Source organism: Crotalus tigris, unplaced genomic scaffold, assembly GCF_016545835.1.
Source record: "Crotalus tigris isolate CLP2741 ecotype Arizona unplaced genomic scaffold, ASM1654583v1 scf7180000024277.1505481, whole genome shotgun sequence".
NCBI classification, from domain to species: domain Eukaryota; kingdom Metazoa; phylum Chordata; class Lepidosauria; order Squamata; family Viperidae; genus Crotalus; species Crotalus tigris.
The window spans coordinates 1161422-1171741 of NW_024100449.1; the positions used below are offsets into that span (position 1 = coordinate 1161422).

The following is a 10320-nucleotide window of genomic DNA, read 5'->3' on the forward strand; positions in this document are numbered from 1 at the left end:
CACTTAAGTACAACACAAACATCCCCTTGACAACCTCAATGTCCCCCCTCATGACATTGGCTCATCTAATCTCCAACCCATACCTGGGGGAGCCTTGAGCTGTTCATACAGGCATTCTCGACTTATGACCACAATTGATGCCAAACTTTCTATAGCTAAGTGAGACAGTTGTTAAGTGCATTTTGACCCATTTGACCACCTTTCTTCCCTTGCTAAGAGAATCACTGCAGTTGTTCAGTTAATAAAACAGTTGTAAATTGAATTTAGCTTCCCCATTGATTTTGCTTGTCAGAAGGTTGCAAAAGGTGATCACGTGATCCTGGGATACTACAACTGTCATAAATATGAACCAGATGTCAAGCATGAGAATTTTGATCATGTGACCATGGAGATGCTGTAATGATTGTATTTGTGCATTTGTGAAAAATGTTCATAAATCACTTTTTTCAGTGCTGTTGCAACTTTGAATGGTCACTAAATGAATGGTTGTAGGTTAAGAATTACCTGTACTGTTTTTAAAGTAGTGTTGTTTCCCCTTATCTCTTCTTAGTTTCTGCTATGAATACACTTCTATTAGTGATGATCACTTGGTATTGCAATCAGCCTGTACCTACTGGCCGATTTAGACTTGTATATCTTTTGCCAATTTGGCCCCTGGACACTGATTTGAGGGTTATTTTGCTTTAGGCAATAGTAGAATCCAATTCTCTTTCAGACTTGGTTGTCTTGCTATGGTCGCTGGGTCTCTGAGTTAATTTCTGGCTCAGAGATTTGGCTTTGAATTAGCCCCCAAAGCAATCAAATAATAATGCTGGAAGGAGTGGGACAAGAGGGTGGGCTTCACTGTGAAGTGGAAGAGATGTCTCCTCTGTTGTTTCACACTACAGTGCCCAGTCCTCATATTTCTGTCAGCTGATGTTCAGGCTTCTTTTCTTCTGGTTCAGCTCTTCTCAAGTATGAATTTAGTGCTCTTCTGAAGTAGCTGATATCAACTAACCACTGGATTCTTGTTACATGAACTCACTGAGATAACAAAGCTCAACAGATTTTATAGACTTTGAGGCTATATTGGATAGTGTCAGAATAAGAAGAAAAACATTACTTTAGCATCAGTACTGCTAAGGATGACATACAGGTAAGCTGTCTCAAGTTGGGGAGAAAATGAAAGCAAGATCTTGGTGACCTAGGGGAAAAAAAAATGCCTGGAGATGTTTATACAAGGGTGAGTACAAGTGGGGATATAGCCTGTGTCAGGGCTGTGCTATTACAGGTTGTAGGTGGGCGTGATTATAATTCAATAGTCTGATGTTCAAAAAAATACAAATCCCTGTATATTGAAGGCAAGCATATTGAGGCAAAGCTGGGCTTCAGGTGAGTATATTTACTATACGTGCTAAATTTCTGTATAGATACTCATTATGGGTATTTGCATAAAGGAGAATTCAGACAAACAGACCTGACCTATTTTTCAAACATATACTATAGATTCTGATTTAACTTTTTTCAATAGGAAGTAGTCACCTCATTTAATATCTCTTCTTCGCAAAACAAAAGGCCCAGACAAGAAGTCACTAATAAATCCACCTTGTTCTAATAAACAGTGTACATTGCTGACAATTCTGATCCACTACAAGCTACTTGATCAATGCAACCATTCAAACTGTCCAATTGATTTCCCTTATTAACTGTCTTCTCTAAGTCCACAGATTGGCTGGGGTGGGATGTGTGTGTGTTGTGTGTGTGTGTGTGTGTGTGTGTGTGTGTGTGTGTGTGTATGCAGTAATCCCTGTTCTAATATTCATTATGCTGGTTGCAAATAATGGTTGAAGGATGTCTTGCATGCACATAGGACCCACACATGTGTATATTACCACATACGTGTTTCTAAAATTAGGCCTTCTCCTGAGATAATTTTATTATTGTTTTTACTGTTTATAAAGAAGCTTCAATAGAGATGATACCTCACAGTTTCCACCCTGATAGGCTTACAATCTAAAATAATTGCTATAAGTAGGAGAGGAGGGAAGAGGAGGGGAGGGAAGGAGAAGGGAGAGGAGAGGAGAGGAAGTCAACAAACCTTGAGTCTATGTCCACTATGTTCATGCATAGTTATGATATCATAGGTCTGGCTGGATACAGATCGAGTTGGTATATAACATGTCCATTGGCTAAATTTTATTAGTTTATAATTAAAACTGTCGTGGGAGCCTAGCTATTACCACAGTTTGTTATATAAGCAGGATATCACTTTAAACTACAATACAAGGGTTTTTTTTTTGTACACTGCAGTAATCACAGCAACTATCTTTTTTTCTAAACCTGTGTTTAAAAAGTTGTGTGAGTTGGTACACAAAATCCCTTCATCTTCATGCAAATAATTTCTGGGGAATGAATAAGTTTATCAGTACTGATTATTTTAAAAAGTACTTTTTTATTTTCAGTTTTTAAAGTAAAATCCTGCTCTATCCCAGCCACAAGAGGGAGTTGTGACACAGATTTATGCACAAATTAGCTACTCATCCAGGCTGTTATGAAAATTAAGCAGGAAAAGATCAACAAAGCAGTTGGCCAAACTTAGAAGACATTATTATTATCTGTACACAACAATGTGAAGTCACAGCTGTCAGTTCTTTAGCTGGTGTTACCCTTCATGGGCATCAAGTTCTTCCTAAAAGCCTAGGATGTCATAATGTATCAGCGTAGTACAGTATATTGTATGTGCAGATCCAAGCAGTGTGTCCTTTGCAATAGACAGATGGACATTTTATCAATGCACAGATTTTCTAAGCACTAGCCAAGTTTTTTTCTTATTATTATTGTTATCAGACTGTCGTTTCTAGAAATATGACTTGATTAATTAGTTACAGTAATATTAATCAGTCATGTCCTTAAAGACAAGCAGTTTATTATGGCATAAACTTTCGTAAGCAAATCCTTGAAAGCTGATACATCATAAATTGTTAGGCTTCTAAAGTACTAGTTTCTTGGTTATTATGTTATTGTTATTATTCATTTTTCTATTAAAACCCATGCAAAGCTGATTTAAAAAGTTAATATCCAAATAACTAGTCATGCACATACATGCACACACACTTAGACATGGAAGGGGGGGGGCACTGCAAGGATTTTTTTGCCTTTATTACAAATGTACAATATATGCAATATAAAATACATAAAAAACAGGAGTAATCCCAGAAGATTTTTAAAAGCAGGAGCCAGGTTTTAAAGCTGGAAAAAAAACCCACAGTTCAGTACTATGTATCAGCCAGTACACATGATCACATAAAACAAATCATCCAAAGACACCAGTAGCAATATTTTAATGGCTTTAGTTGTCATGCTTTCACTGTTTCAATTTGTCTTTACTTCTTTCACTCTTTATAAGGACATGGAATAAACCATACTAAACTGTGATAACACAAAAAAAGATCCTTATGTTCTTATCTGTGTACTATTAAAAATCTTGTTGTCATGATCTTTAACTGGGTGGCAATTTTTGAATGAAGGTACTTCAAATGGGCTAATGTAGAGTCCAAAATCCAGGATCCATGACTCTTGAGAAAATGAAATTTGGGGAAGTTGTGGCTGTTTCAGACTGTTGTCGTGGTTACATGATCTTCATTTTCAACATGTCATAACAGTTTTCCAGCCAGTCTCATAATTCCTCACTCTATCCTCATCCAGCAGCAAGAATTGGCTCATTAAGTAGCTATTAATACAAGCAATAACTTTAAGGTACATGAAGAAAGGCCTGGATATTTTTATTGCTTTATGAGCCCCTTCTCTGGCACACACACATAAATGTATCTTTATTCCATCTTTGTTCAGGAACTTAAGGCACATACATATTGCTCTATCTTCTTATTTTTTTCCACAATTCTGTGAGATAGGTTGGGCTGAAAGTCATCAAGTGTGCTGCTGTGGTTGCAGATGGAGTCCAAACAAGAAACAAACATCTCAAATGAAAAAGGTACAAAGGGATTGGCACAAACTGAAGGGACAACAAAGTCACCTTGAACTAAATGACTCACATATACAAGCTAGGTCAGCTGATATAAAATGCCACACTAAAAATGTCTACATAGACAAATTTGGTATTTATTTATTTCAAAAATTGACAAGCACAATGTCTCTGCCTCCCAAAATAAGGTCACTGGAAATCAAGATACTATGCAAATTACAAATCTGAGTTTGGGCTTGTGTAAGATTGACCCACATGCCAATTGAGATATCATCATGGGATAGGGTGGAGCCAGGATTGCCTAACTATGACCCAGATCACTACATGGCGTCAACCTACTTTGTAAATGGGGGATCCTGCGTCTCTTTTTTAAGATTGCTGCCTTTATAGTGCCAAGGTAGATAGTATTTTTATTTGGTATGTATTTATACTTAATACTGTTCCACCAGGTCAGTTAGGGTGGGCATGCTCCCTATCCCTTACTTTATGTTGCTATCTAGTTAGGCCTAGGCAGCATGTCTCTTCTTTCCTATCCTCAAAGCCTTGAAAAACTGGCTTCTGGCTCTTCCCATAAGCATTGTGTCAGGGCATGGTTGGGCTCCAGTAAAGCTGTTTGTTGCTTTTGGGGAGAAGAGTACTGAGAGTTTGGAAACTAATATTTTTTTTTTTTTGCTGGTAATATTTATTCATTTACTTACTTATTGCTGTTTTTAAGCTATCCAGAATTACAGTGCTTAATGGGTACACTATATTACTCTAATTGAATAAAAAGATCCTATATGTTTTTAAAATAGATATGCTAAATAAATAACAGTAAAAATCACAACATAGTGTACAACTGCACTACTATAATTTAAACTGATGTCAAAAATCATTCCAACTTCATAAAGATTGTGAATGAAGAAGAATTTTAAAGACCTTTCCAAATCTTAGGAAATGTGCATTCCAAATGTACTTTGAAAACATGAGGCAACCATTCTGACATGTAGAAATCCTGATTACAGAATAGAACTAAGCATATAGGAACATAATTTACAAATGTACAGTTCAAGTAAGTGATCTTTCTGTATGCCCCATTCAGAAAGTTGGCATCAGCAAACAGTAAGTCTTGGCAAGACTTCCAAAGACCCAGCCAACACAAAGATTGGCAGGCGGAAGAAAGAGAAATAAATTGGGAAAGGTGAAGGGCCACACAAATTGCTCTAGTCTGGATCTCAAAGAAACGCAGAAAGCACAGTCAGGAAGGACTGCTAACAAATTACTAATAGTCCAAACAAGATACAAGAGACAGGAATTAACTACTTGACTGTGTCAGTGATAAGAAATGGTTGAATTCTTTATATGTGCAGTAGATAAAAGTGGCAAATTTCTTATGGCTTTACAGTGTCTCTCATTAATAAAAAAACTCCAAATTTCACACTGGCAGCAGACATTCTTAAGAAATAAAAGAAATGGGACAAGAAAAAAAGGTGATGAAGATGAAATACAATGTTAGAGGCTAATCCAGCAGCACCAATGACTAATAGTTTGCCTTAACAGTGCTGAATGAGTAGAATGCCTCACACACACAAAAAAAAATGATTCAAATGGGCCAATCAGATTATTTACTGGCAAATTACAAAAAAAAAAAATTGAAAGGGATCAACCTTGCTCAATAATTTTCTACAAAAACAAAAGAGAAGACAATGAACAAAAACTAGAACAAACTGACACATGCAAAGATTTAAAAAAAAGAAAGTGACATTACACGAATCTCAGAAATTCTGCAAACACCCCCCCCCCTTCAACAACCACTGACTTGTCTAGTGAAGAACAGCAGAAAAAAAGAAATAACCAAAAAGAAGTAAAATGCATGTAATATAGGGAACCTCTGAAGCTACTTGGTTACCATTAATTTCATACCTGGAGACGTCTTAATGAACAATTTAGCAATAAAAGCAATATATAGGTCCTGAATAGAAGTAAATGCCTGGAGCATTTCAATTTTTGACACCATATATCTTCCAGAGTCCTAAGATCTAGTAATGGGAATTAAGAGAAATAAAGAGATAGACTGAAACAAAAAGCTGTCTAGAATTTAAATTTTGCTAAGAACATTGTTTGGCTTGAAAATAAATGGATAAGAGCTATATGAAAAAAAATCCTTACTACCTGTGTCCTTTTTATATTTCCATTCTAATGTCCAAATGTTTGAATGTCAGCAGTTTAAACATTTCATATATCCGGAGATAGTCACTGATGGGGGATTATTTTTAAAACTTTGCAAAGACTAGAGTCAAAAAGCCAACTGCAGTGGCCATTGTCAGGAGTTTCTAAATCAAATGAAGGCCAGTGAAAATAAAAGACAGCCAATACAGTATCACAAGCATCAGAAAATGACTAAGGAACCTAGATAGATCTAATCAAAACACGCTGATAAGTTAAAGAACAAAAAGGCGTACCTTGAAAAGAAAAATGTACAATGAAGTGGTCACGTTTGGTTTCTTTGAATGAATCATGAAATGTGGACTAATAAACGTGTAACCCAAATTAAGAATGTTGTCAGGAGAACATATGAGAAGAGTCCCTAATGACCTTAGGTCAAAAGAAATTTGCACTGAAGGAACATCCTTATTAAAGTTAAGTGAAATACATTAATATTAAAAACCCCAAGCAGAAATAATAGAATATCATAGAATAACATAATGAAAAATGGGACCCGGATTAAATATAAAGAAAATAATGCTAATGACAACAGATACAGCAATGAGCCTTATGCTTGAAAATAAAAATATCAAAGTGGTAGGTAGCTTTTGCTTTTTAGGTTCTACTATCAATAATAAAGGAACTAGAAAAAAAATACACTGCAGACTAGCACTTAGTAGCGTAGCCATGAAATTATTGGAAGCGATATTTAGATGCAGAGTAATTTCTATAGCTTACAAGTATTAGAATCATACAGGCAGTAGTTTCTCCTGTGACATTCTGCTGAAGTGACAGTTGGACTTTTGAGGGAAACTGAAAAAAATGAGGAAGAGGAAAAGAGGCAGAATTAGAAACAGAAGCAGAAACAGAAGCAAGGTTGATGGACTAATGGCAATGGGTATACACTGGGGGACTTGTGGCACCAAATTGGGAACAAATTAATTCTGGAGAAGGTCTATCTGTGTTATCACTATCATCATTTAACACTGACCTGATGGTACATAATCAGTCAGTCAGTAAGTAAGTCAATCAATCAATCAATCAATCAATTCTACTTAATATATTTTATATAATATTTATGGTATTGCCTTGCTTCAGGTTTCACTACAATTGCAATAGAAATGAGTAACTATAGGATAATTATCAGTTTTCTGCATGTTAACTGTTCTCAGTGGCTCAAAAGCAGAACAAAGTGGCAATCCTTTTTGTCTTTACACTAAGCCTCATGAGCAAACAAAATAGAATCCACAAGCAGTGAGTGGTGTGAGGTCATCTGGATCTCCTCCCTGTTTACAATACTCAAATTGCCCTTAATCACTCTGATGAGCAATTGGGAGCTCAAATGCTGTATGCAGCCACCTCTAAGAACTTTTGTGCTCTCTTCAGTCCCAGACTCAGCTGTTGTTAATTTTCAAAATACAAATAGTAGGACTTCTGCCATATTCTATTTAGGGATTATTTCTGTTGAAACAAACTTTGTTGATTGTTATTTTGTTGTTTTAATGTATACTGCCAACAGTCTCAATATAGGGCAAAAGATGGTCAATTTCTAAATACTATTCAATCAATCATGTAACAATCAAAAATGGTATTAAGACCAGTAAGAAGTTATTATAGAATTATTATTATATACACAAAAATTTGAAACATCAGTTCTTAGTATTGGCCTTCGTACACATCAAGTTCTTCTCAAGAACCTAGGATGTTGTAATGTATCAGCTTGTATATGTTCAGAGCCAAGCAGTGTGGCCATTTTTTTCTCCAATAAAAAATATTTCATTTTTTTAAATCATTCAATTCTGATTTTCAGATTTCAATACTTTGTGATTTTTTTCAATTATTGGTCTTCTACTATCTTCTGGTATTGCCATATCAATTATCCACACTTTTCAGCCACAGTTAAATCTGATGTGTTATGATCGAAGACTTTATCAATTAGTATTTGGAAATCACATGATATTTTAATCTGCTCATTTTGATGACTTTTTCAGTTCTCTGTTTCCACCAGTTTTTCAGTACTGGCACATGATAATTTTTATAGATGTTCCAGTGAATCATTTTGGCAAGTATGTTACATTGTTGTGCATAATTTCTGTAGTTTCTTGGTTGTATTAGTTTGAATAGCTTGCTCTTGAGCAACCAAAATCAAGCCTTCCGTTTGTTTATTTAATGTTCCAGGTTCAAGCCATTGTCAGATTTTATCTCTCATCTCTCTCTCTCTATTTATCTATCTCTCTCTCTCTCTCTCTATCTCCTTTATAATTTTTATAAATAACCCAAGGCAAACATACCTAATACTCCTTCCTCCTCCAATTTTTCCCACAACCACCACCCTGTGAGATGGTTGGGCCGGGAGAGAGTGACTGGCCCAAAATAACTTGGCTGATTTTCGTGACTAAGGTGAGACTAGAACACAGTCTCCTGATTTCTAGGCCAGTACTTTAACCACCACCCCAAATCCCTCAATCTTTTGTAGAAATTGACTGTAATGGGTTTTCTTGCAAGCATTCTGTTCTTGTTTTTATTACATTATTTCAGTTATTCATATTTTGTTTTCTGCACATTCAGTAAGTTCAAATTTTAAGTTACAGCAATGCTTGTCATAGCTGTCTTTTTCTTAATCAGTCAATGCATGATTTTCTTTGACAGTATGTTTGACTTGAAGCAAACCTCTGCCTCATTTCTATGGAGTAGGTATAATCTATCAATATGCCCTATGGAAATTACATCAAGTCTGGATGAAGATCCCTACAGATACATGGGCATTCTTGAAGCTGAACATATTAAGTACACTGAAGTCAAGAAGAAGGTTAGAAAAGAATACATCATGACCATGAAGATCTCAGAGCGCAAACTCAGTAGAGAAAATACCATCAGGACATTAACACCCAGGCAATTCTAGTCACTGAATACACAGTTGGAATAGTGAAATGGATTCAAGTAGAATTAAAAATCCTGGATTGGAAGATGAGAAAAATAATGACAATGAATCATGTCTTTCATCCATGCAGAGATGTTGACAAATTCTATTTGCCAAGGATCATAGGAGGGCATAGAATATTGCAAGTACACTGGACAGTTGAAGAAGGAAAAAGGGTATTGGAGCTTAGTACACTATAAAGATTTACTGATTACCAGACAGAACAGTGATCTTCAAGAAAGACCAAATGAAGCATAGGAAAGAGACATGGCAAGGCAAAGTATTACATGACAAATAAAAAAAAAACTAACAAACAATGCAGATGGCTGACAATGGCTAAGAGCTGGAGAAAAAAAAAAGACAGAGGGACTAATTCTGGCTACACAAGACCAAGCCCTAAGAACAAGTGTGTACAAAGCCAGAACTGAGAAGATAGCAAAAGTCAGCAAATACCGCTTCTGCAAAGAAGCTGAAGAAACAGTGGACCATTTAGCTGCTGCAAGAAGATCACACAAACTGACTACAAACAACAGCATGACAAGCAGAAACAATGGTAAATTAAAAGAAACAATGGTGAAGTGGAGCATCTGCAAGAAATACTATTTGCCTGCTAGCAAGAAGCTCCATATCAGACACTGATATATTCCACAAACAATCCTTAGCCTATAAAGACTACACATTTGTTGCCTATAAAAGGAGGTGCAAAGTTGACTCAGGTCAGCCCAAATGTTTCCTTTACAGCTGAAACTATTGCAGTGGTACTTTTTTTGTAACAAATGCAATCTTGGCTTACCTTGGGTTTCCTCCAATAGCTCCCCTGTCAATTTTCCCACTTCAGCTACAGCTTGCCAGCATAAACCTTTGTTAGCAGCAAACACCAGGCTATAGTAATGGGCATCAAGTTTGATACTCTGACGTACTTCCTGAATTTCATCAAACTCCTTCCACCCCAGCAAATCTCTTAGATACAGGCGACCAAGCTTCTGCTGAAAAAAACACCAAGCAAGAAAAGCTGTTAATATGTGGCACTGCTTCATATTATGGAAGAATTTAAAAAAATCATAGACCAATATGCAGGATCAAATTTGCCCAGCGTTCTATCCCAAAAAGAAGCCAACTAGTTTGCTCTGAGAAGCTTACAAATGCAACAGCTCCTATGTGGCTATTTCCACTCTGATGACTTATAGCACCTTCCATTTCAATCAGTCCTTGTTGTACCAATATATTAGCAATGAAAACAGCTTTTATATCATCA

At 36.1% G+C, this 10320-nt stretch overlaps 1 protein-coding gene across 2 annotated transcripts in view; it reads right to left on the minus strand.

The window, feature by feature from the left end:
* Positions 1-10320, minus strand: part of CUNH8orf74 (chromosome unknown C8orf74 homolog) — a 32267-nt gene that overhangs the window by 19012 nt on the left and 2935 nt on the right. The window contains exons 2-3 of one of the 2 annotated variants that reach the window (XM_039323536.1): positions 9859-10051; positions 6884-6958 (exon numbers count right to left, since the gene is read on the minus strand). In XM_039323536.1, the coding sequence (XP_039179470.1) occupies positions 6884-6958; positions 9859-10051 (268 nt within the window). The remainder of the gene's footprint in view (positions 1-6883; positions 6959-9858; positions 10052-10320) is intronic. The other variant, XM_039323537.1, reaches the window with a different exon arrangement.